General features: G+C 38.7%; 1 protein-coding gene across 7 annotated transcripts in view; it reads right to left on the reverse strand.

Annotated features, from left to right (window-relative positions):
* CEP70 (centrosomal protein 70) overlaps window positions 1-27030 on the reverse strand; it is an 81035-nt gene extending 54005 nt beyond the window's left edge. For 3 of the 7 annotated variants that reach the window (XM_027091573.1, XM_027091575.1, XM_027091570.1), the window contains exons 1-7: window positions 26924-27030; window positions 25232-25330; window positions 24445-24547; window positions 4941-5066; window positions 1998-2088; window positions 1751-1874; window positions 1238-1418 (exon numbers count right to left, since the gene is read on the reverse strand). In XM_027091573.1, the coding sequence (XP_026947374.1) occupies window positions 1238-1418; window positions 1751-1874; window positions 1998-2088; window positions 4941-5066; window positions 24445-24453 (531 nt within the window). In that variant the 5' untranslated portion in view covers window positions 24454-24547; window positions 25232-25330; window positions 26924-27030. Of the gene's footprint in view, window positions 1-1237; window positions 1444-1750; window positions 1875-1997; window positions 2089-4940; window positions 5067-6554; window positions 6741-24444; window positions 24548-25231; window positions 25331-26655; window positions 26836-26923 lie in introns of those variants that run through there. The other 4 variants (XM_027091574.1, XM_027091572.1, XM_027091571.1 and 1 more) reach the window with 4 other exon arrangements.
* Window positions 27031-27321: the final 291 nt, after the last annotated feature.

A 27321-nucleotide genomic window follows, 5' to 3' on the forward strand; every position in this document is an offset into this window, starting at 1 on the left:
GGTTTTTTACATTAGGAAATTAAGTATTCCATGTTATAACATTGTTATTTCAATAAAAAGTAATAAAACAACTTAAAATCACAAAGTATATTCCATATAAATATTATGTAAATTTAACTCAATAATTCAAGTATTTATTGAGCATCTACAACTAATAATAAAGCAGACACTTTCTTAGCCCTAACCAAAATAGACAAAAATATTTGCCCTCATGGAGCTTACATTCTAACACAGAGATATATAAACAAAACAAAGTGTATATAGTATATTAGCATGTTAGATGGTGCTAAGAACTATGGATAAAACAAAGCACAGAAGGCAATATGATATGTGGGAGATAGGACTGCCAACTGTAAGCAAAGTAGTCAAAAAAGGAATCCCTGAGAGACTGTGATGTGACACTTGAGTAAGGAGACAGAAAACAAACCATGCAGCTATCTCTAAAAAAGCATGCATGGCAGAGGGAAAAAGAAGAACAAAATGTACAAAATCCCTGAGGTGAGAATGGTCAAGGAAAATTTCAAAGAAAAGCAAGAATGTCATCGTGGCTGGAGGAGAATATGCAAGAGGTATAGTAGATGAAGTCAGAAGGTAACACGGGGCCAGATCATGTAAGGCCATGGTAAGAGTTTTGGATTTTCCTCTTAAAAAACAAAAAGGAAAGTCATTGGAGTGTTTTGAGCTACTATGTTGAGAGCACATTGAAAAAGGCAAGGGTGGGAGTAGGGAAACCAAGAGAGAAGCAGGAAAGAAATGAAGGTGACTTGGACCAGAATGGAGACTAAAAGAAGAAAGTTTGGGAAGGAAATTCAGGAACTCAGTTTTAGACATGTAAAAAAGTTCTAGATGTCTATTAGACATCCAGTAGAGATATCAAGTAGGGTGCAGGATGTGAGTCTGAAATTAAGGGAAGAGGTGTGCGCTATGGATTTAAAAGTGCTGTGAATTGGACTGAGCATCACCAAGGGAGTTAGAATTTATAGGAAAGAGAAAGGTCTGGGGAATCCAACACTAAGAGGTTAGGAAGATGAGAAGAATCAGCAAAGGAGCTGAAAAATAACCAGTGGGGTTGAGGAAAACCAGAAGAGAGGATGTTCTGGAAACGAAACAAAGTATTTCAAGGCAACAACGATAGGTCAAGTAAGATAAGGACCACTGAATTAAGCAACATGAAGTCACCTGTAACCCTGACAAGCTGTCTTAATACCATCGTGTAAGAAAATGTTTAGCTCAGTACCTGTAAAGCTTTATGCTCCTTTTGAAGTTCTTTTATTTTATTCTGTTGCTGGCAAACCCTATTTAGGGATTCATCCTCCATTTCACCAATTTTGGATTTCACACTCTCCATAATTTGTTCCAAGTCATTAGCTCGTTGTTCCTGATCTGCTGCTCGGCTGTGTTGTAGCTGAAGTTCATTTCTAATAACACATACACAATTCCTCCCTTAGTAATAAAAATAAAACATATCAACAAACATATCCATCTAACAACACAATGAGTTTCTAAAATTTCTTTGCATTCTTAAAATTTCTATCCTATAACACAAACCAACTGAAGAAATATAGGATACCATTACATATCTAAGCTAAGCTATTACCAAAAGATTTACCTACTAAAAACATTTTTAATTTAATATTTAATCACAATGGAAAATTAAATTTTAAGATTTTTTTCAAGGGAGTTATTTTTAGAATGCATACCACTTGTACACAAACAATTGAAAAGAGATCCTTTTTTTCCATTTTCTTACTTAAGCTGCTTATTAGTTTCTATGAGCTCCCGGATCATGTTCTGTTGACGTGATGTTTCTTCCATCAAAGTTTTTAAATTCTCCCTCATCCTTTGTGATGATTGTTTGTCAAAAATGATGAGATCTACATTTTTTGAAATGTAATACACATAGTAAAAATAAAGATAAGGAAAAAATTTAACATCAAAAATTTTTTAACAGAAAAAGAACATTTTTATCTTAAGAAGCAAGAATAGGACCTGATTACCTTTCGTATCTGTTCTTTTGTCTAGAGATAAAGGTTTTAAGCCATGCATCAGCAACAGCACGTTTATGCTTTCCCATTCTGCTTCTTCCCGCTACAATTATGAGGGAGAAAAGGATCAACTTTAAGATATAAGGTGAAGAAATACCCTTGTATATAATTTCCTTTGTTTCCAAAATAACAGACTTTCTCCAAAAGCTTTAATAGGAATTTTTATACACATATAATGATTAAAATTAAAACAAATTTGTTTCTAACAAAATTAAGAGACTAAAAAGGATGCAAAGAAGCACAGATAATTACATTATATAATTCCAGAATACTCATATATAGGCCTTCATGGATAAATTAAATAAAAATTAAAAACCTTGTAATTTCAGTGAAACAAACAGAATTTAGGTTTTTTGTTTTTTGTTTTTTTTAAGTCTTTATTGAATTTGTTACAATATTGTTTCTGTTTTATGTTTTGGTTTTTTGGCCGTGAGGCACGTGGGTTCTTAGCTCCCCAACCAGGGATCGAACCCACACCCCCTGCATTGGAAGGCCAAGTCTTAACCACTGGACCACAAGGGAAGTCCCACCCTTAGGTTTTTTATTTAACTGAACCAGACCAGGCCCCAATCAAAATAAAAAGCTGCAAATTAGGTTATATTAATTGAAGAGTAAAGGAAGGTTGAGTCACTAAGAAACAAGTGTCACTTTAATCCTGACTAGGGTCACAACAAAATCAAAACATATCTGACTTGACAGAGCCAGTAATTTAGATAGAACTTGTCCATCATACAAGGAACTAACTATGAAAAGGAGTCTGCCCATCCAGGTAACTGATTCTAGTAGAATCATTCTGAAAGACACTCAAGTTTTGTATTGCTGATTCTAAATATGTATTTACACCATAAACCTGAGAGGGTAAGTAACTCTCACTCTCTAGATTAAAAAAGAATAAAAACTAAAATAAATAAAAACCTAACAATGGGAAGAAAAATAAGAACATAAAATATAGATAAGAACAGAAATGGAGATTTTTTTAAATGACACATTTAAATCCATGATCTTAACAGTTTTATAACAGGCTCTTAATTTAAGTACAATGATCAATTTTGAAATCACTGTGTGAGTACTTTGTGTTCTTTTTAAAAATACCTTAAGTATCTTATTTATTTGTGAAAACATAATTTGAGTGAATTTTCAATCTATTTAAATGCTTGAAAGAATATATTTTATACATTTTCATTAGTGTAGAGTATGTAAATATCATAATAACTTCAAGATTAATAATTTAGACAACTTCTCCCCTCCCACCCACCTAGACAATTTTTAAAAGTATTCTCCACATCCAAATGCCCCTCGGACATTAAAATATCTACCAAGACAGATAAGCAACAAGGATACACCATATAGCTAGAGAATTATAACCATTATCTTATTTTATATATATATATATATATATATATTTTTTTTTTTTTTTTTTTTTTTTTGCGGTACACGGGCCTCTCACTGTTGTGGCCTCTCCCGTTGCAGAGCACAGGCTCCGGACACGCAGGCTCAGCGGCCATGGCTCACGGGCCCAGCCGCTCCGCGGCATGTGGGATCTTCCCAGACCGGGGCACGAACCCGTGTCCCCTGCATCAGCAGGCGGACTCCCAACCACTGTGCCACCAGGGAAGCCCTTATAATATTTTTTAATGGAGTAAAATTTGTAAAAATACTGATTCACTGTGTTGTACTGTGTTGTACACCTGAAGTTAATATAGTACTGTAAATCAACTATACTTCAACTATACTTCAATTTTTAAAAAATCTATCAAGACAAAAAACAAATTATTATGATGACTCTCTGATAGCACTATGACTCACAGTGCCAAACAAATCTTTCCTTTTGACTGCTGACTTTCTTCCCTTTCTTTATCCTTTCTATAATCCTCCTCCCTCCCACAACCTTTTCCCTTATTTATGTCTTCTGGTCACAAAGATTAATGACACAGAACTAAAATTATGCTGATAAGCCAAAAGCTCTGTGTGGGTATATAAGTGGATGCCTACTATGACTCATGAAAACAAAATGCTCTATAAATAACAATGTCACACATTTTGAATGACCCAATTACACATATCGTTCTTTGATAGCTCTTTTAAGAGAAAGAAAAACATAACTGTTTGCAAATTCTGAAAATAGGTGAGAATGGTATTTTCCAAAGTATGTGCTGCAGAACACCAGTCTAATGAAACATTCATCAGATTAGTGTTAAATAAGTAGGAAATACTGTATACTAAAGCCTCTTTTTGGAGACGGATAGTACAGTAAGTCCCCTACATACAAACGAGTTCTGTTCCGAGAGCGTGTTCGTAAGTCCAATTTGTTCTTAAGTCCAACAAAGTTAGCCTAGGTACCCAACTAACACAATCGGCTATACAGCACTGTACTGTAATAAGTTTCTAATACTTTTCACACAAATAATACATAAAAAACAAACACAAAAAATAAACATTTTTAATCTTACAGTACAGTACCTTGAAAAGTACACTAGTACAGTACAACAGCTGGCATACAGGGGCTGGCATCGAGTGAACAGGCAGGAAGAGTTACTGACTGGAGGAGGGAGAGGAGGTGGGAGATGGTAGAGCTGAACAATCAGCAACAGGAGACGGAGGGCGAGATGTAATTTCACTCACGCCTGACGTTGATGGCACAGGTTCTGGTTCCTTGCTGGCACCAGATGCACGTTCGCATCTTTGAAAGTTCGCAACTTGAAGGTTCGTATGTAGGGGACTTACTGTATTGTGAAGTCTTAGAATAATGGTATCACTTAATAGTCTTTAACTCATCATTTCCCAAAATGATTTTTACTAAAGCAGCCTTTGAAAGTAAGATTTTTCACATTTGTAGATGTGGTATTCTTTGACATATATTTTGACAAACACTGGCTTCAAATATTTTAGGTTTACCTGTTTTTCAGTCATGAGTCCGTCTGATGATTTGCTGGACTCCTGGGCTTCAGGGGCTGCTGTAGATACAATTTTCTTTGTAGAGTCAAAGGAAGTAGAGGTTGGCAATAAAAATTTGTGAGTTGCCTAAATTAAGAAAAAAGTGCAGCAGTTGTTAAAGGAAATTACATCTAAAAGAACCTACTACTCTTAGGCAATTTAAGTATTCCTGTGTCAAAACTTTTATGACCTCTAAGAAAACTGATTTCAAGAATTTTATAATGTTCTCCTCCAGAAATAGAGCATTATGGGGTTTTACATACATACACACAAAGAAAACTATTTGTTTTAACTAGATAATATGAAAAGCAAGTGATGCTAATAAATAAATTGATGTTTTTTGGAAGCTGCTTCCCCAAAAAACTAAAAGAACTGTGTCTGACCCAAAGTTACAGGCCAATCTAACAATTCACTGGACTAATTCGAAGGGTAAATGACGTGCCCCATTCTTAGGTGGTCTTTATTTATTAAGTAGCTAAGAAGCTAGCAACAAAGGATTCTGTATGGCACACACAAAGGTTTATATTAAGTTTACCCTCCCATCACTTGCTCTTGTTGTCTAAGACTGCCACTCTGTAGGAAAATATTTCCTTGGATTTTTTGATATCTAACTGCTCCTTTGCAGAGGCACAATCACACACACACATTCATTAGCATCATGCAATCTCAGAGCTTGAGAGAACCTCAGAAATTGTTTAATCCAAAATCTATAGCTGCCCAGAGCTGGCAAGAGAGAGTGCTGGGAGAATTGTACCAGTATATCAGATGCTAAAACCATCTGAGACCCAGAGAGGTAAAATGATCTTCCCAATATTCCTTAGAAGTAGGTCTCCCCGCTGCTAGTTCAGTATTTCTTGCAAAGCACCATTCTGTCCTTTTATATCTGCTTCAGGTAGTGAAATCCAACTAAACAATTTACTAGCCACCAATAATTGATTTTCAGTTAAACCTAGTAACATGTTACAAATTCTCAAATTCTGCCATTTTTGCTGCTTGACATCACAGAGTACTCTCTCCCCTTTAAATTCTGGTCTCCAACAACTAAGTCACCCACTATGTTACCCCTCCCACCTTTATTTTAAATAAAGATACTTCTCAAAAATATCAGCCAACTTCAACGGCTATCACCTTTCAGCTAGTTTTTAAACTTTTCATTAGAGAAATTTTCAAAAATACATAAAAGTAGAGAAAGAGTACAATGAACCCAAGTATCCATTAATTCAGGTTCAATGATAACCAACATTCTTCCATACTTGTTTCATTTCTTCCTTACCCACTTATATTTCAGTATTCATCTCTAATAAATACAGACCCTTTTTAAACATAACTTCAATACCACTGTCACACTCAATTATAGTAATAATTCCTTACTATCACTTAATATCTAGCCCATGTTCAATTCTCCTCCAAATGTCTTAAAAATGTCTTTTGGGGTTTTTATTCAAGGAATGCATATAGCATTCCTAAATTTCTTTTAATCTGTAACAATCTCACTCATCTCCCCCACCCTCTTTTTTTTTAACCTGACATTTATTTGTTGAAGAAATAGGCCATTTGTCTTATAGAATTATTCACATTTCAGATTTGGCTTATTGTATTCTTATCATTTAACATCTTATCATCCCCTGTATTTCTTGTAAACTAGTTACATCTAAATTCAGGTTCAGTATTTTTTGGCAAGAATACTTCAGAGGTGATGCTGTGTTCTTCCTACTGCATCACCAACAGGAGTCAGCCAGTTTTAAAGTGGGAAGAATACGTCTGTAGCAGACATAAGGGGAGTAAATATCAATGTAAGAGAATCCCCCAAGAGTGTGGAGCCACACAGTCTAACAATCTCCCTAACAGCCACACCAGACTTCTTTCAGATCTTCAAGGTGTCATCTCCCTCCAGGTTCGAGGCCTAGGAACTCTTATCCTCTTCACTTAGTTAACTCATACTTGACCTCCAGCTCTCGACTCATATTTCCTTCTTCAGGGAAATCTCCCCTGATCCCATGACTAGATCAGGTCCTCTTTTTATATGCTCTTCTAGCACTACAAAGAGTAAAGTATAAAGGTTTAGAGGTTCAGAGTCAGGTGGCCTGAGTGACTAGCAGCTTAACCATTTATTAAACTGTGTAACATGGACAAACTCAACATCTTTGAGCATTGATTTCTTCATCTGTAAAAGAGAAAACACAGTAATACCTATATCTCATAGGTTGAATTAAGTCAGACAACATATAGAAAGTATGTAGAACCTGAAACATAGAAACTTATAGATAATTGGTGTCATTGCCATATATTAGTATGCTGAATGAAACAGATCTTACCTAATCATACCACTGTATATTATCTTAGACTTTTTCTACAAATTACACAGCTTAATTATCTGTGTAATTTCTTTCTTTTTTTTTTTTTCGGTATGCGGGCCCCTCACTGCCGTGGCCTCTCCCATCGCAGAGCACAGGCTCCGGACGCGCAGGCCCAGCGGCCATGGCTCACGGGCCCAGCCGCTCCGCGGCACGTGGGATCTTCCCGGACCGGGGCACGAACCGGCGTCCCCAGCATCGGCAGGCAGACTCTCAACAACTGCGCCACCAGGGAAGCCCTGTGTAATTTGTTTTATATGAACACGTCTACATAAGACTAAATTCCATGAGGTGAGTAGCCTACTTTTTGGTAATAGTACAGCAGAAAACTCTGCCTCCAAAGACAATGAAAAATGCTGAATAAACTATGTTAAAGAAATGTCTTCTTCTTAAAAGCATTAAAGAACTAATAAGATAATGACGAATTATCAAGGGAAAAAAATCAAGAAGATTAAAATTCACTTTTTCCCTGAAGGCATTTGCCAAATCCAAAGAAAAATCTGTGAAAATGAATGCTAAAATCAAAGTCACTCCCCCATTTAAAATTGTTACCTAGATGGGCTATAACTCTCAGAATAAGGGTGAACCAGATGCAAACCACCTCTGAAACCTAGCTTCCTCTCCTCTGGGTCATTCTTATATGTCAAGAAGGTCCCACATTAATAGTACTTCCATTGATTTACCAATTTTCAAGAAAATGAATTGGTTCCTTATCTTCTGAAGATAATCCTGTTTTAAAAATCTAATATTAGTATGAGGTTGTGAATTTAAACATATTTTATACATTTCAGTTCACTGCAATTATTATTATTAATAATAATATTAAAATGGATTATAGACCTAAATGTAAGACCAGATACCATAAAATTCTTAGAGGAAAACATAGGCATAACACTCTGACATAAATTACAGCAATATCTTTTTCGATCCATCTCCTAGAGTAATGGAAATAAAAATAAACAAATGGGACCTAATTAAACTCAAAACCTTTTGCACAGCAAAGGAAGCCACAGACAAAATGAAAAGACAACCCACAGAATGGGAGAAAATATTCACAAACAATGCGACCGACAAGGAATCAGTCTCAAAAATTTACAAACAGCTCATGCGGCTCAACATCCAAAAAACAAACAACCCAGTAAAAAAATAGGCAGAAGACCTAAACAGACATTTCTCCAAAGAAGACATACAGGGACTTCCCTGATGATGCAGTGGTTGAGAGTCTCGCCTGCCAACGCACGGGACACGGGTTCAAGCCCGGTCTGGGAAGATCCCACATGCCACGGAGCAACTAAGCCCATGTGCCACCACTACTGAGCCTGCGCGTCACAAATGCTGAGCCAACATGCCACAGCTACTGAAGCCTGCATACCTGAAGCCCGTGCTTCTGCAACAAGAGAGGCCACTGCAATGAGAAGTCCGCACACAGCAACAAAGACTAGCCCCAGCTTGCTGCAACTAGAGAAAGCCCACACGCAGCAACGAAGACCCAACGAAGCCAAAGATAGATAAATTTTTTTTACAAAAAGAAAACATACAGATGGGCAAGAGGTACCTGAAAAGATGTCCACCATTGCTAACTATTAGAGAAATGCAAATCAAAACTACGAGATATCGCCTCACACCAGTCAGAATGGCCATCATCAAAAAATCTACAAACAATAAATGCTGGAGAGGGTGTGGAGAAAAGAGAACCCTCCTACACTGTTGGTGGGAATGTAAATTGATACAGCCACTGTGGAGAACAGTATGGAGGTTCCTTAAAAAACTAAAATATAAAGCTATCATATGATCCGGCATTTCCACTCCTGGGCATATATCTGCAGAAAAACACAGTTCGAAAAGATACATACACCCCAGTGTTCATTGCAGCACTGTTTACAATGGCCAAGACATAGAAGAAAATCTAAATGTCCATCAATAAAGAAGATGTGGTATATATAAAATGGAATATTACTCAGCCATTAAAAAGAATGAAATAATACCACTTGCAGCAACCTGGATGGACCTGGAAATTATCATACTAAGTGAAGTTAAGTCCAGCAGAGAAAGACAAATATCATATGATAACACTTATATGTGGAATCTAAAAAAAATGATACAAATGAACTTATTTGCAAAACAGAAAGAGACTCACGGACTTAGAGAATGAACTTATGGTTGGGGGAGCAGGGATAGATTGGGAGTTTGGGACTGACATAAACACACTGCTATATATATATATATATATATATATTTCTTTTTTTTTTTTTTTTTGCGGTACGCGGGCCTCTCGCTGTTGTGGCCTCTCCCGTTGTGGAGCACAAGCTCCGGACGCGCAGTCTCAGCGGCCATGGCTCACAGGCCTAGCCACTCTGCAGCATGTGGGATCTTCCCAGACCGGGGCACGAACCCGTGTCCCCTGCATTGGCAGGCGGACTCTCAACCACTGCGCCACCAGGGAAGCCCCACACTGCTATATTTAAAATAGATAACCAACAAGGACCTACTGTAAAAAAAAATTTTTAATCTCAGTATGAGGTCATTAATTTAAACATATTTTATGGATTTGGCTGGGGGAAGGCTATTCAAGCCTATCCTTTTGATATGACTCCACTAGTAGCTTCCTTGTTGTCTGATATCTTGAACCAGTTCTGCTCCAAATCTGAAATCATCCATTTCTTCAAGATCAGGAAGAGATGATTCTGGGAAGATGGCAGCGTAGGAAGCATAAGGAATGAGTCTCTCCAACTAGAAAAAAACTTCACTGGCAGAATCTGTCTCATGTTAACTATTTTGGAACTCTGAGTCTATTGAGGCTTGCAAATTCCACTTAAGTATTAAATGATGATTTGTGGTTAATTTCAGTCTATTTCACCTCTCAGCAGGGTAAAAGTTACCTATTCCCCACCCTAAGCTTTAAGGAAGGCAGCTGTGCACCATGTACCAGGAGCAGGTTATACCCAGTTTGTGTGAGTCAGGGTGGGCAAAAAGGACCTTGTCCTCCAAATTCTGGGGTTCTGTGATCTGACTGATTGCTGCTTCTGATCTCAGAGGAGCAGAAAAAGAAGCAGGGTTCTTATTGTACTCCCTCCCATTGTTATAAGCTCCTCTCACGCTGGTTAAAGTGACGTACAGGGGATTTAAAGGACCATTGTCCTTTTCTTCTCTTTTCCCCTTTTGGAAACCGTACATTTAAAAACTAGGACATTTAAAAACAAATGCAGGGACTTCCCTGGTGGCGCAGTGGTTAAGAATCCGCCTGCCAATGCAGGGGACATGGGTTTGATCCCTGGCCTGGGGAGATCCCATATGCCGTGGAGCAACTAAGCCCATGCACCACAACTACTGAGCCTGCACTCTAGAGCCCACGAGCCACAACTACTGAGCCCATGCACCACAACAGAAGCCACCACAAATGAGAAGCCCGCGCACCACAACGAAGAGTAGGCCCCACTTGCCACAACTAGAGAAACCACACGTGCAGCAACAAAGACCCAATGCAGACAAAATTTTAAAAATAATAATTAAAAAAATAAAAGTAAATACACATATGGGAAATTAGAAAGTCACTGCACATGACCAAGAAAGGTGTAGGCTAAAAAAAGACCTTAAGTTTATACCTCAGGCTGATCCTCAGCATAGAGACAGCCATGACAATTTAAAACAAACAAAAACAAAACCCAGAAAACCTTGGTGAAGAAAGAGAATCTTACTTCCAGACATACCCAATTATTAGATTGAAATGTTCAGTTTTCAACAAAAAATAAGGGATACAAAGAATCGGGAAAGTATGGCCCATTCAAAGGAAAAATAACAAATCTACAAAAACTGTCCCTGAAAAAAAAGACCTGATGGCAGAACTACTAGACAAAGATTTTAAAAGAACCATCTTAAAAATATTCAAAGAACTGGACTTCCCTGGTGGCACAGTGGTTGAGAGTCCGCCTGCCGATTCAGGAGATACGGGTTCGTGCCCCAGTCCAGGAAGATCCCACATGCCGCGGAGCAGCTAGGCCTGTGAGCCATGGCTGCTGAGCCTGCGTGTCCGGAGCCTGTGCTCCGCAATGGGAGAGGCCACAACAGTGAGAGGCCCGCGTACTGCAAAAATAAAATAAAAAAAAATTCAAAGAACTAAAGGAAGATGTGGAGAAAAATTAAGAGAAAATATATGAACAAAATGGAAATATCAATAAAGAGATGGGAAACCTGAAAAGAAATCAAAAAAATTCTGGAGTTGAAAAGTACAATAACTGAAATGAAAAATTCACTAGAGGCATTCAAAGGCAATTTGAACAGGCAAAAGAAAGAATGAGTAAAAGTGACAGTAAGACAATATAAAATATCGACTCTAAGGAACAGAAAAAAAAGACTGAATAAAAGTGAACAGTGTGGGACCTCCCTGATGGTCCAGTGGCTAAGAATCCATCTTTCAGGGACTTCCCTGGTGGTACAGTGGTTAAGAATCCACCTTCTAATGCAGGGGACACAGGTTCAATCCCTGGTCTGGGAATATCCCATATACTATGGAGCAACTAAGCCTGTACACCACAGCTACTGAGCCCATGTGCTGCAACAACTGCAGCCCGCAAGCCTAGAGCCTGTTTTCTGCAACAAGAGAAGTCACCACAATGAGAAGTCCGTGCACCACAACAAAGAGTAGCCAGCACTTGCTGGAACTAGAGAAAGCCCGCGTGCAGCAACAAAGACCCAATGCAGTCAAAATATAAATAAATTTTTTAATTTAAAAAAAAAAAAGAACCCATCTTGCAATGCAAGGGATGCTGTTTCTATCACTGGTCAGGGAACTAAGATCCCACATGCCACAGGGCAACTAAGCCTGCGTGCCGCAACTAGAGAGCCAAAGTGCTGCAACTACAGAGCCCACGGGCTTTGGTGCCCACGCGCCACAACTAGAGAGAAGCCCAAATGTCGCAAGCCTGCATACTGCAAAGAAGAGCCCGCACACTGCAACAAAAGATCCCACATGCCGGGGCTTCCCTGGTGGCGCAGTGGCAGAGAATCTGCCTGCTAATGCAGGGGACACGGGTTCAGAGCCCTGGTCTGGGAGGATCCCACATGCTGCGGAGCAACTAAGCCCGTGAGCCACAACTACTGAGACTGCGCGTCTGGAGCCTGTGCTCTGCAACAAGAGAGGCCGCGATAGTGAGAGGCCTGCGCACCACGATGAAGAGTGGCCCCCGCTTGCCACAACTAGAGAAAGCCCTCGCACAAAAACGAAGACCCAGCACAGCCAAAATAAATTTAAAAATAATGATAATAAAATAAATAAATAAAATAAAAATAAAAAAATAAAGATCCCACATGCTGCAACTAAGACCCTACACAGCCAAATAAATAAATAAATAAATATTTCTTTTAAAAAGTGAACAGTGCCTAAAGGACTGTGAGACACCATCAAGCAGGCCAACATACAAACTGTGGGAGTCCTAGAAGGAGAAAAGGGAGAGAGAGTGGCAGAGAGAATATTTAAAGAAATGATGGCTGAAAACTTCCCAAATTTGTTGAAAGATACAAATATATATATTCAAGAAGCTCAACAAACTCCAAGAAATGTAAACTCAGAGAGACCTACACCAGGAAGTACTATAATCAACCTTTTGAAAGACACAAAGAGAGGATCTTGAAAGCAGCAAGGGAGAAGTGACATATCACATACAAGGAATCATCAATAAGATTACCAGCATATTTCTCAACAGAAACTTTGGAGTCCAGAAGGTAGTGAGATGATACATTCAAAGTGCTGAAAGAAAGAAACTGTCAATCAAAAATCCCATATCTGGCAAAACTGTCCTTCAAAAGAGAGAATAAAATTAAGACATTCTCAGATAAACAAAAGCTGAAGGAGTTCGTTACCATTAGACCTGCCCTACAAGAAATGGTAAAGGGAGTCCTGCAGGTTGAAATGAAAGGACACTAGACAGTAAATTGAAGCCATATGAAAAACTAAAAGCTCTCAGTAAAAGTAAATGGCATGGTAAATATGGTAAATACATGGGCAATTATAAAAGCTACTATTATTATGACAAAGATGTGTAACTCCACTTTTTGTTTTCTATATGATTTAACACATTACTGACCAGGGGAGTTTTATAGAAACTAACGTCTGTAGCCATCAATTTGTTATGTAAGTGAATACTGAAACACCCGTGTTTGAGTAAATATCAACAACTTTTTAACTTAATGTATTCATTTGAAACTAAAGCATCCTATTATTTCGTTAGAGTGTGACAGGGAGTATAGCAGGCACCTCTGTGCAGGGGAACAGAACATCTATTACAAATACACCATGTTTCACTGCACTTTCCCCTGGAAGAGCAGACTCTACACTATCTGGCAGCATTTTTTTTTTTAGTCCTGTGGGGATTATTTCCTCTAGGCTATGTTCTTTTATTTTACCTGAGAATTGACAAGGTGGATCTTTGTGCGGGGGCTCTTTTAGAAATGCCACAAAAAGGACCAGGTGCAGGACTACCACTACCTTCACCAGAATGGTGAATGAATGAACTACATTCACCAGTTACCCATTCTCTAGTTACTGCTAACAAAAACTGCTTGTAAGTAATTTTATTCTGTGCCTTAAGGCTACAATAAATTTTAAATGCATTGAATAAACTGAAATTACTCAAATAGAAACCCACTTTCTCATACCATTTTCAAGTTTTCCAGAGGATATTGAAGTTTGCCAGATATTGATTGGATCAATCAACTCCTTTCATACATTATACTCTAATACACAAGTAGGCTTACTTATTTGATGGCCAGTCCTCCTGTCTTCCTTTCCTGTAGATGCTATGGAGGCATCATGAATAGTTGTCACCATGCGGACTAGCTTCTTATCTTTCCATATAAGAATCACTTCTCCCTTCTGTAAGAATGTCATTTCTCCCCACTGTAGATTTTTAGATTTCTCCTTTAATTCGTTTGGTAGACACGATTCTCTCCTATGGTCCCACAAACTCTGGTTTTATTTTTCAACAATATTTCAGATGTGGACACACTGTTGTAATAATTGTCTTAGTAAATATGGTGCCATAAATCAAGATAAGGTTGTAGGACCCATAATATTGTTTCTTGCAGTTTCTTTCCTTCACCTGTGTAAATCTCAAGGTTGCATAGATATCCGATTTCACTTTCACTAACCATCCTGACCAAAATTTCATATTTTGTAAGTTTTCTGGGATTATAGGTTTTGAATCTGAGCCGTCCTCTCCACTTTATGATTGCCTCATCAAGTGATAGTTCTTGTCTGGGTATTATAGATCGATTGAAATTTTGGTAGAAAATAATCCAAAAGAGGTTTAACTTTTGAAATTCTGTCTGCAGGAAGTGGAGTTTCTGAGTTATCATTAAAGTGAAGAAATATCATTATTTGTTCAAACCTTCTTCTCGTCATAATCTTTGGAAAGATAGGTGTTTCAAGTAAGGGATCAACCAACCAATATTCTTTCCAGTGTGACTTTCTTATTTGTCCCACCAAAATTATTAATCCAAGAAACTTCTTCATGTCACTATCAGTTACATCAGTCCATTTTGAAGCCTTATCACACTTTTTATATGATTTTTCATTCTGTTGGTGATACAAGTTTGTCTGAGAAGTGACCAACTCGAAAAAGTAGTTACCAAAAATTAATTCTGTTATTTCACTAACACTTTGTGGGTTATTACACTCAATAGTTACACCTGACACATCTGTAAGTCTTCTAATTTTCGTGAAATGTTGTCTTCAATCCACTCTTCTGTAGAAGCAAAGGAGCATTCTCCAGCACCATGAGCTTCATTTTCACTTTCTGTATCAGAATCAATCACTAAGGTTTTTTGTCTTTTTGTTGGCCTAATATTCACATCATCTAAATCAGAACTATATTCTGAAGAACTATCATCTTCTGAGACACTAGTATATACGTCACTTGGAAAATCAGAGAAAGCACCTGCATAAATTCACTGAAAAATTCTTCTTTACTCAAAATTTCACAATGCGTCATTTTTGAAAATTTTACCATAATATAATTGCATTTATAATATACACAAGATTGGAACAAAAACTTAAAGGAGCAAAATGTGAATGATAATGACAATCATAAGTTGTATAAAGAACCTTTGATCAATTTTAAGTTCTAACAGCTTGGCACAGTGATGTTAATTGTATCACTCTCTAAAAACATATTGATACATCTCCAGCCAATAATATTTGGGTAATAAAAGACACATTAATAAGTCTCCAGTCAATAATGTGTTAAGAAACAGATAATTTTTTTTTTTTTGCGGTACGCGGGCCTCTCTCACCGTTGTGGCCTCTCCCGCCGCAGAGCACAGGCTCCAGACGCGCAGGCTCAGCGGCCATGGCTCACGCGCCCAGCCGCTTCGCGGCACGTGGGATCTTCCCAGACCGGGGCACGAATCCGAGTCCCCTGCCTCGGCAGGTGGACTCTCAACCACTGCGCCACCAGGGAAGCCCAAGAAACAGATAATTTTTAAAAAAACAATCACTAGTCTAAAAGCTAATATTATTGTAACTTTGGTATGTAATGTCACATCTCATTTTCCACCTAATTTAGGAGACTAGGGTCTTCCCTGGTGGTGCACCGGTTAAGAATCTGCCTGCCAATGCAGGGGATATGGGTTCGAGCCCTGGTCTGGGAAGATTTCACATGCCGTGGAGCAACTAAGCTTGTGCACCACAAATACTGAGCCTGCGCTCTAGAGCCTGTGAGCCACAACTACTGAAGCCCGCACACCTAGAGCCTGTGCTCCGCAACAAGAGAAGCCACTGCAAGGAGAAGCCTGCGCACTGCAATGATGAGTAGACCCTGCTCTTCGCAACTAAAGAAAGCCCACGCACAGCAACGAAGATCCAATGCAGCCAAAAATAAAAATAAATAAAAAATAAATAAGAGACTAAATTAATTTAAAATAATTATTAATTTATGTTTTGGGGCACACATGTATAAAGATGTAATTGTGCAACATCAACAACTAAAAGAGGTGGGGGAGTGTTATAATTTATAATGTTAAATGTAATCTCCATGGTAACTGCAAAGAAAACAGTGATAAAATATATAGAAAAGGAAATGAGAAAAGTGAAGAGAAAAACATTTCACTACAAAAAAATCAACTAAACACCAAGACAGTAATACAGGAAATGAGAAAAAAAAAAAGGCCATAAGATATTACTAACAATAGCAAAATGAGAGAAATAATCCCTACCTATGAGTAATCACTTTAAATGTAAATGGGTTAAACTCCTGACAGATTGGCAGAATGAATTTAAGAAATCCAACTACATGTATCTAAAACAGGACCCACTTTAGATCCAGCAACACAAAGACGTTGAAAGTGAAAGGATGGTAAAAGATATTCCATGAAAATAATAACCAAGAGAAAGCAAGGGTAGCTATATTAGCATCAGACAAAATAGACTTTAAATCAAAAAAGGTTACTAGAGACAAAGGACATTACATATTAATAAAAGATTCAATACAGCAAGAATATATAACAGTTACAAACACTTATGCACTTAATAACAGATCACCAAAACATATGAAGTAAAAATTGACAGAACTGAAGGAAGAAATAGTTCTACAATAGTAGTTGGAGACTTTAACACCCCATTCTCAATAATAGATATAACAACCAGATAGAAGGAAAGTAATGAAACAGGAAGAAAAGTAATGAAACAGGATGTGACACAGTAAACCAACCAGATCTAATAGATTTATAAAGAACACTCTGGGGAATTCCCTGGTGGTCCAGTGGTTAGGACTCTGAGCTTCCACTGCAGTGAGCACGGGTTTGATCCCTGGTCAGGGAACTAAGATCCCACAAGCTGTGTGGTGTGGCCAAAAAAAAAAAAAAAAAAACCAACAAAAACACTCTACCAAACAACTACAGAATACACAGTCTTCCAAGTGCACATGGAACATTTTCCAGGATAGACTACATGTTAGGCCACAAATTAAGTCACCACAAATGGATGAAGTTAGAAATCAATAACATAAATAAAAAATTCATAAATTTATGGAAATTAAATACAACACATTTGTAAATAACCAATGGATGAAAGAAGAAATCACAAGAGAAATTAGAAAATACTTAAGATATTAATGAAAACACAAAACTTACAGGACACAGTGAAAGTAGTGCTAAGCAGGAAATTTATAGCTATAAAAGTTTACATTAAAGAATGTGAAAGGTCTCAAATTAACAACCTAACTTTACAACTTAAGAAACTAGAAAAAGAATAACAAACTAAACCTAAAGCTAGCAAAGGAAAGAAAATAATAAAGATTAATTAGAGCAGAAACAAAGGAAATAGAGAATAGGAAAGCAATAGAGGAAGTCAATGAAAGACAGCTGAAAAGATCAACAAAAATGACAAATGTTTAGCTAGATGAACAGAAAAAAAGAGAAGATTCAAATTATTAAAATCAGAAATGAAAGTGGGGACATTACTATCAATTATACAGAAATATAAACTATAAAACAATACTATGAACAATGGTATGCCAACAAATTAGATAACCAAAATGAAATGGATAAATTCCTAGAAATACAAAACTTACCAAGACTGAATCACAAAGAAATAGAAAATCTCAGTACACCTATAACTAGTAAGGAGATTGAATCAGTAACCAAAAAACTCCAAACAAAGAAAAGCCTTGGACATGGTGGCTTCACTGAGGAATTCTACCAAAACATCTCAAACTTTTCCAAAACATTAAAGAGGAGGGAACACTTCCTAACTCATTCCTGGAGGTTAGCATTACCCTAATATCAAAACCAGACAAAGACGATACAAGAAAAGAAAACTAAAGACTAATATTCCTTATAAGCATCAATGCAAAAATCCTCAACAAAATAACAAGTAAACCAAATTCAGCAGCGTATTAAACTATACGCTGTAACTATAAACTATAAACCATTTCCAAGTGGGAGTTATAGTTGGAATGTAGGAATAGTTCAACATATGAAAAGAAATCAACGTATTACTCTACATTAATGGAATGAAGGAAAAAAAATATCATCTCAACTGATGCAGAAAAAGCATTTGACAAAACCCAACACCCTTTCATGATAAAAACACTCAACAAACTAGGAATAGAAGGAAACTAACTCAACAAAAGCCATATATAAAAAAGCTACAGTAAACATCATACTCAATAGTGAAAGACTGAAAGCTTTCCAAGATGAGGAACAAGGCAAGGATGTCCACATTCATCACTTCTTTTTTTTTTGGACTATAAGTGCTTTACAATGTTGTGTTAGTTTCTGGTGTACAACATAGTGAATCAGCTATATGTATACATATATCCCCTCCCTCTTGGACCTCCCTCCCACTCCACCCCATTCTCACCCACCCAGGTCATCACAGAGCATGGAGCTGAGCTCCCTGGGCTATACAGCAGGTTCCCACTAGCTATTTTACACATGGTAGTGTATTTATGTCAATCCTAATCTCCCAATTCGTCCCACCCTGCCCTTCCCCCCACCATGTCCACATGTCCATTCTCTACAACTACATCTCTATTTCTGCCCTGGAAATAGGTTCATTTGTACCATTTTTCTGGATTCCACATATATGAGTTAATATACAATATTTTTCTCTTTCTGACTTACTTCACTCTGTATGACACACTCTAGGTCCACCCACATCTCCAAAAATGACCCAATTTTGTTCCTTTTTATGGCTGAGTAATATTCCATTGTACATAAGTACTACATCTTCTATATCCATTCATCTGTCATTGGACACTTAGGTTGTTTCCATGCCCTGGCTATTGTAAGTAGTGCTGCAATGAACATTGGGGTACATGTGTCATTTTGAATTATGGTTTTCTCAGGCTATATGCCCAGTAGTGGGATTGCTAGATCATATGGTAGTCCTATATTTAGTTTTTTAAGCCACCTCCATACTGTTCTCCATAGTGGCTGTATCAATTTACATTCCCACCAACAGTGCAAGAGGGTTCCCTTTTCTCCACACCCGCTCCAGCATTTATTGTTTTTAGATTTTTTGATGATGGTCATTCTGACCGGTGTGAGGTGATACCTCATTGTAGTTTTGATTTGCATTTCTCTAATAATTTAGTGACGCTGACCATCTTTTCATGTGCCTCTTGGCCATCTGTATGTCTCCTTTGGAGAAATGTCTATTTAGGTCTTCTGCCCAATTTTTGATTGGGCTGTTTGGTTTTTTGATATTGAGCTCCATGAGCTATTTGTATATTTCAGAGATTAATCCTTTGTCCGTTGCTTCGTTTGCAAATATTTTTTCCCATTCTGAGGGTTGTCTTTTCATCTTGTTTATGGTTTCCTTTGCTGTGTAAAAGCTTTTTAAGTTTAATTAGGTCACATTTGTTTATTTTTGTTTTTATATTCATTACTCTAGGACGTGGGTCAAAAAAGATCTTGCTGTGGTTTATGTCAGAGTGTTTTTCCTATGTTTTCCTCTAAGAGTTTTATAGTGTCTGGTCTATTTAGGTCTTTAATCCATTTTGAAAATTTTTGTGTATGGCATTAGGTATGGTGTTCTAATTTCATTCTTTTACATGTAGCTGTCCAGTTTTCCCAGCACCAATTATTGAAGAGGCTGTCTTTTCTCCATTGTATATTCTTGCCTCCTCTGTCATAGATTAGGTGACCATAGGTGCATGGGTTTATCTCTGGGCTTTCTATCCTGTACCATTGATCTACAGTTCTGTTTTTGTGCCACTACCATACTGTCTTGATTACTGTAGCTTTGTAGTATAGTCTGAAGTTGGAGAGCCTGATTCCTCCAGCTCTGTTTTTCTTTCTCAAGATTGCTTTGGCTATTCAGGGTCTTTTGTGTTTCCATACAAATTGTAAAATTTTTTGATCTAATTCTGTGAAGAAGGTCATTGGTAATGTGATAGGGATTGCACTGAATCTGTAGATTGCTTTGGGTAGTACAGTCATTTTCACAATATTGATTATTCCAATCCAAGAACATAGTATATTTCTCCATCTGTCTGTGTCATCTTTCATTTCTTTCATCAGTGTTTTATAGTTTTCTGTGTAAAGGCCTTTTTATTCCATGTAGAATTGGAAGTTCTCACCAAGCAATTAAGCAAGAAATAGAAATAAAAGGCATCCAAATTGGAAAGGAAGAAGTAAAATTACCTCTATGTGCAGATGATATGATTTTATATGCAGAAAACCCTAAAGAATACACACACACACACACACACAGAAAACTGTTAGAATAAATGAATTCAGCAAACTAGCAGGATACAAAAATCAACATATAAAAATCAGTACACTTCTACACACTAACAATGAATAACCCAAAAAGGAAATTAACAACTCCATTTACAACAGCATAAAAATGAATAAAAACGACAGTAAACTTAACCAAGGAAGTGAAAGCCTTGTACGATGAAAACTACAAAACATTGCTCAAAGAAATTAAACAGACATAAATAAATGGAACTATATCCTATGTTCATGGATCATAAGACTTAATATTAAGACATCAATACTAACTAAAGCAATCTACAGATTCAGTGTAATCCCCATCAAAATCCCAATGACATTTTTTGCAGAAATAGAGAACCCATCCTAAAATACATAGGGAATCTCAAGGGACCCTGAATAGCCAATACAATCTTGAAAAAGAAGAAAGAAGCTGGAGAAGTCACACTTCCTGATTTTAAAACTCACTGCAAAGCTATAAAAATCAAAACATAGTGGTACTGGCATATAGACAAATGGAGGAGAATAAAAAGCCCAGATATAATTCCCCACATTTATTGTCAAATGATTTTCAACAAGAGTGCCAAAAATCCAAAGGGGAATGGTCAGTCTCTTCCTCTTCTGGGAAAACTGTAAAAAGAATGAAGTTGGATCCTTACTTAAGACCATACACAAAAATTAACTCAAAATGGGGCTTCCCTGGTGGCGCAGTGGTTGAGAGTTCACCTGCCGACGTGGGGGACACGGGTTCGTGCCCCGGTCCGGGAAGATCCCACATGCTGCAGAGCGGCTGGGCCCGTGAGCCATGGCCACTGAGCCTGCGCGTCTGGAGCCTGTGCTCCACAGCGGGAGAGGCCACAACAGTGAGAGGACCGTGCACCAAAAAAAAAAAAAAAAAAAAAAATTAACTCAAAATGGATCAAAGATCTAAATGTAAGAGCCAAAACTATAAAACTCTTAGAAGAAAACATAGGGTAAAAGCTTCACAATCCTGGATTTGGCAATGCTTTTATGGATATGACAGGAAAGGTGCAGGCAACAAATGTAAAAACAAATTGGACTTCACAAAAATTTAAAATTTTTGTGCATCAAAACATATTGTCAACAGAGTAAACAGGCAATCCATGGAATGGGAGAAAATATTTGCTAATCATTTGTGATAAGGGATTAATATCCAGAATATATAGAGAATTCCTGAAACTCAACAACAAAAATTCTGATTAAAAAATGGGCAAGGAACTTGCACTTATCTAAAGAATATATAAAAATGCCCATTGGGGCTTCCCTGGTGGCGCAGTGGTTGGGAGTCCGCCTGCCGATGCAGGGGACACCGGTTCGTGCCCCGGTCAGGGAGGATCCCACATGCTGCAGAGCGCCTGGGCCCATGAGCCATGGCCGCTGAGACTGCACGTCTGGAGCCTGTGCTCCGCAACGGAAGAGGCCACAACAGTGGGAGGCCCGCGTAACGCAAAAAAAAAAAAAAAATGCCCATAAACACATGAAAAGATTTCAATATCACTACCCATTAGGTAAATGTAAATCAAAACTACAATGAGATACCACCTCATACCCATTAGGATGGCTACTATCAAAAAAACAGATAGTGAGGATGTTGGTGAGCATGTGGAAAAATTGAAACCCTTGTGCACTGTTGGTAGGAATGTCAAATGGTACACCTGCTGTGAAAAATAGCATGGTGGTTCTTCAAAAATCTAAATGTAGAATTGCCCTTATGATTCAGAAATTCTACTTCTGGGTATATTCAAAAGAATTGAAAGCAGGGTCTTGAAGAGATATTTGTACATCCATGTTCACAGGAGCACTATGCACAATAGCTAAAATGTGGAAGCAACCCAAGTTCCATCAAGAGATGAATGGATAAGCAATATATGGTATATCCATACAGTGGAATATTATTCAGCCTTAAACAGGAAGGAAATGTTTACATATGCTACAACATGGATGAACTTTAAGGACATTAGCTAATCTCAAAAAAACAAATGCTGTATGATTCCACTTATACAGAAAGTAGAATGGTGGTTGCCAGGGTCTTGGGGGGATGGTGAGTTATTGTTTAACGGGTATAACGTTTCAGCTTTACAAGATGAAAAGAGTTCTGTGTGCGTCTACAGATAGAGCTAGGATACTTATATCTGCCTGTCTACTGAAAGCCCTCAAACAGTGACTGACTCAGTATCCCTAGAATACAGATTATGATCTTGAAATGCTATTTCCTTCTTTAAAAAAACAGAGTTTCTTGAAGAAATGATGATTTCAGATTTGGGACAGAATTGATTTAAGATATCAGACAACAAGGAAGCTATTAAAGACTAGTAGGGTCATATCAAAAGGATAGGCTTGAATAGGCTCCCCCCAGCCAAAGATGAGACCACATGAGCTTTGATAATAATAACTGCAATGAACTGAAACACGTAAAATGTTTAAATTCATGACCTCATACTGATATTAGATTTTTAAAAAGAATTGTCTCAAAAACAAAACAAAAAAGAATTGTCTTCAGAAGATAAAAAATCGATTCACTTTCTCAAAAATTGGTAAATAAATGGAAAGAATCAAACACTTATGCTGCCTTTCCTAAAGGAATTGTACTGCTGCATATTCAAATGATAGATAAAGGACTAATATTCCAACTAATAAGTAAAAAAGCCACGATAGAGTACCACTATTTTGCAACCTTCAATGAACAGATATAGGCATCAAGTACAAACAGGTGCTGAAAACACAAAGAGAAACAATGCGACATTCCACACCTCCTATGGTCTTGGCAAACACCACCTAGAGAATTACCAAAGGGATTGAATCTGAGTCTGATCCAGTCTTGGATCCAGCTACTAATATACAGGAATTACCCAGGGCAGAGAAACATAATTAACTGTACATGAGTGTGCAATCTGCAAAATCCAGACTGTAGGGTATACACGTCAAATGACCCAAGTTCTTCATCAGATAAATTGTAAGAAAAGAAAGGAATAGGGAGAAAACCTACAGATTAAAAGAGATTTTTTTAAAAATGTAATGACAAGACTACATTATAGTGCTGAAGAATACAGATTTATGAAAAAACTTTTTTTAACACAAGGAAGCAATTACTATAAAAGTCAGAAGAATGGCTACTAATGGGAGTACACAAGTAGTTGTAATTGGGATGGAGCGAAGTTTTAACACAGCTAGCATGGTTCTTCACCCTGACTTAGGTGGTATCGTCTTTCAGTAATTCATTAAGCTACACATTTTTACGTATGTTCTTTTGTTTGACTTCATAATAAAAATTCATTTTTTAATAAAAAGATTTTGTTAAATAACAATAAAAGCAAAAGGAAAGGAAATACTAACTAAAAGAAGGCTGGTATAGCCAGAATGCCTAGGTTCGAATCATGGATTCTGCCACGCAACCAAGAAAGTACTAATTTCTGTGCCTCAATTTCCTTATCATAAAATGAAGATAATAAAAGTACTTAGCTCATAGGTTCTTGTGAAGATTAGGAAAGTTAATATAGAAAGGACAAATAGAACAGTGCCTGGCACACAGAAGTGGTGATCAGAGTTGGTGACCAGCTATCTGTGTTATCTTAAAAAGTTATTTAACCATTCTGGGCTTCAGTTTCCTTAATTGAGTTTAAAAAATCTGATAGGAGGGACTTCCCTGACAGTCCAGTGGTTAAGCCTCTGAACTTCCAATGCAGGGGCATAGGTTCAATCCCTGGTTGGGGAACTAAGATTCCCACATGCTGTGGTGGGGTGTGGCCAAAAAAAAAAAAAAAATACAGTATCTGATAGGATTATGAGGAGGTCAAAATATACATATAGTATTCCACAATTAGCAGATCCTTTCCAGTCTCTCAACATCCAGAGAGAGTTATCTGTCACATCAGACATACCTCAGTCATAGCACAGTCCTCTTGCACTTTTCACCTGGTCATTCAAGTTGATCTCAATGAAATGATCACTCAGTGACTCTCATATCTGAAACTGGATCTTCATCTAAGTTTCAAAAAGATAAAGAGACCCAAATCTTAAAAAGTTCATCTCCTAGTAAGAACGGTCATGTGTTATTCCCAGAACAGGCATCTGTCTTACTGGTGGTAACCACTAAACAGAAGCTGGAACAACTGAATTAGCTAATGGACTCCGATGCTCACCACCACATGCCTTCACCATTGTCTTCTTTCCCCTTATCTTTCCTGTCCCCGCTCTGTTGAAACATTTACCTGGGAGTCCAATTCTATCATCATCTAGCATCAATTCTGATTCTGGCTTCAAAGGTAGAATGTGGGAAGCAGTCAGCCTTGAGAGCAAGCTGCAGACATACCATGCATGCCGCCGCTGCTCGAAGGGACTGTGCCTACTTGTTCCCCTCCTTGTTCCATTCTATGGGAGATAAATCACCAGGGCCCAGAGATCAGAAAGAATGTAAAATGAGACAAGCAAAGCTGTCTCCCCCCTGCACGTGCAGGTTATTTTTGATGATTCTGGGTTTATGGGTTTTCTCCCAGGGAAGTTAACCTTGAGCCGAGACAGTCTGTAGATAATGTAAACCACCATCTGGCAACCTTCCTTTTTCTAGTCTATATAATCTGCCACTGTAGCATAATAAAATTTGCCTTGCAACCATCAGTTGTCTTGGTCCTTCTGACCCCATTCGTCGGTGCTACTTCAGTTCCTTACCCCTTCCCTTCTGACCGTGGGTGGTGAAATCCTCTTTCTCTGGCTGGTCTGCGGCAGTAGAATAATTCTCACAGGCAGGCGTACTCTCAGACGATACCACTGAACACAAAAAGCAAAGGCAGGGAGAACAACTTTCACAGTTTCACCTGTGACCAAGCCCTCCTTTTCAGAAGTCCATACTGTGAAATTAATGTGCCAATAGTTTGCAGCTGCCTTTACCCCACTACAAGCTGTAACAGGACATAGGTCTGGAACTCTGAGTCAGAAGAGACCCAATGCTTCCCAAAGCCAAAGCAGAAGGTGCAGCTTGCTTTAATCAGTGTCATAATACACCTAAAGTAAGACTGTGAGAATAGGAGTTGCAGGGTTGGAGTTCATTTGTACACAGCATAGAAAGCCAAGTGCATAGAAGCAAAACACATTTCTATCTCCTTGCACTGAGATCTCCCAAGAGTCCTTTGGTAACTTGCCCTTTATAGGTCTGAAGCCCCTGTAACATGCACCATAAATTAAAATGTAATTATTTTTCACTACTTTGGGGGGGGGGAAACTGTAAATAAAGCATGGCCAGTAGCTGTTCTTTCTCAAGTGAGTCACATCAAAATGTGCAATTAGCTTTCTCAAAAGTACGTATTTCACTTTACTGCAATAAATGGAACATCCAATGCTTTCAAAGTCTCTATTGTCTATTAAATGCAAAAGCTCTATTCCAAAAATATGCCAACATGCTGTTTAACGTTCCTAAAAAGAACTGAATCTACCGCAAATAAGGAAACGGAATTAGTACTGGATCTCATCTCAACCAAATCATTCTGCCCCGCGAGAGGTTACATAAAGGGTCAGAACACGCCTCCAAGCAGAAGCTGCGGGCAAAACCCTAGTCAGCCACCTCTTCCCCAAAGTGGGGCGGGGAAGGCCCGGGTCTACTTGGCAATACCAAAAGTAAAACAACACAACAAAACAAAACCTCATACAGAGGACTGAAACCAACAGAGGTAATGCGTGCCCAGTGTTTAACATTATTACGGTTAGAAAATAAAGTGGTACAAAAACCTGTTTGGTCTGCGTGTTACGGGTCTCTTAGCCTTGCAACATTTTCACCTCATTGATTTTCTTAATAAAATCAAATTAGGCTCCGCATAAAGAGGCCCCTCCGATTCTGAAATTGTCCTAATAAACCGGAGAAGGAGCTACCTACTCTACCCGTCCGCGGAGCCCCCACCTTTTGCTACGGGCCTTCACTAGCCAAGCGACCTTCTCAGACACCTTGACAACTGCAAAGTGGAGCGGGTCGGCCCTAGTGGACGCTTGGGAACGGAGTAACTACAACCTATCCAGAATCCAGGCTGCGCCGGCAATCATTCCACGCTTCACACTCACTGCCTCATCTAACCTTCTCAACCACCATATAAGGCAAGAATTACCAGCTGTGTCCTACAAATGAAGAAACTGAGGCGCTGAGACGTTAAATGGGAAGCCAAGGATCACAAAGGGCGGGAAGCCAGACTTGAACCAGGTTTCTCAGGTCACCCCGCTCCCCCCGGCCTTTACACTGGGATTTTCACTGCTCCTCTCTGGGAACCCCAGCAAGGGTCAGTCTGACCACTCGCAGGGCGCAGGTGTGGTCAGTTCCCGGGGTTCCTCAGGCAGGGGCTCCAGCCGCCGCTTCTGTGAACCCCAAGAGCCGCTCACCTTACTCAGTCGCCGCCGCCGCTCTCCAGCAGCGCGCCCAGCCCCGCCGGCTCAGCGGCCTCCGGCCCCGCCTCTGCGACCGTTACCACGCCGTGGGAGGCCGGCCAATCGAGCCCGAGCGCGTCGAGAGGCCTACCTCTGCTCTGGCTTAAACGCCGGAGCGATTTTCTCGGACCGCCCGGGAAGGCTGGGCCTGCCCCGCGCCCTCTGGTTGGCTCCGCTTCTGCGGGTGGGGCCTAACTTTGACTTAGACCTGTGTGTGCCGGGCCGGCTTTGTCGTCTGCGCCTGCGCACTTCCATTGCAGCTGAAAATAGGCTCTGGCTCAAGTTGTCTCTCTCACTTACCTGGATCACACACACACACACACACACACACACACACACACACACACACACAC

This window comes from Aethalodelphis obliquidens, unplaced genomic scaffold, assembly GCF_003676395.1.
Source record: "Aethalodelphis obliquidens isolate GAN/ISIS:26980383/991018 unplaced genomic scaffold, ASM367639v1 scaffold72, whole genome shotgun sequence".
Taxonomy (NCBI): Eukaryota; Metazoa; Chordata; class Mammalia; order Artiodactyla; family Delphinidae; genus Aethalodelphis; species Aethalodelphis obliquidens.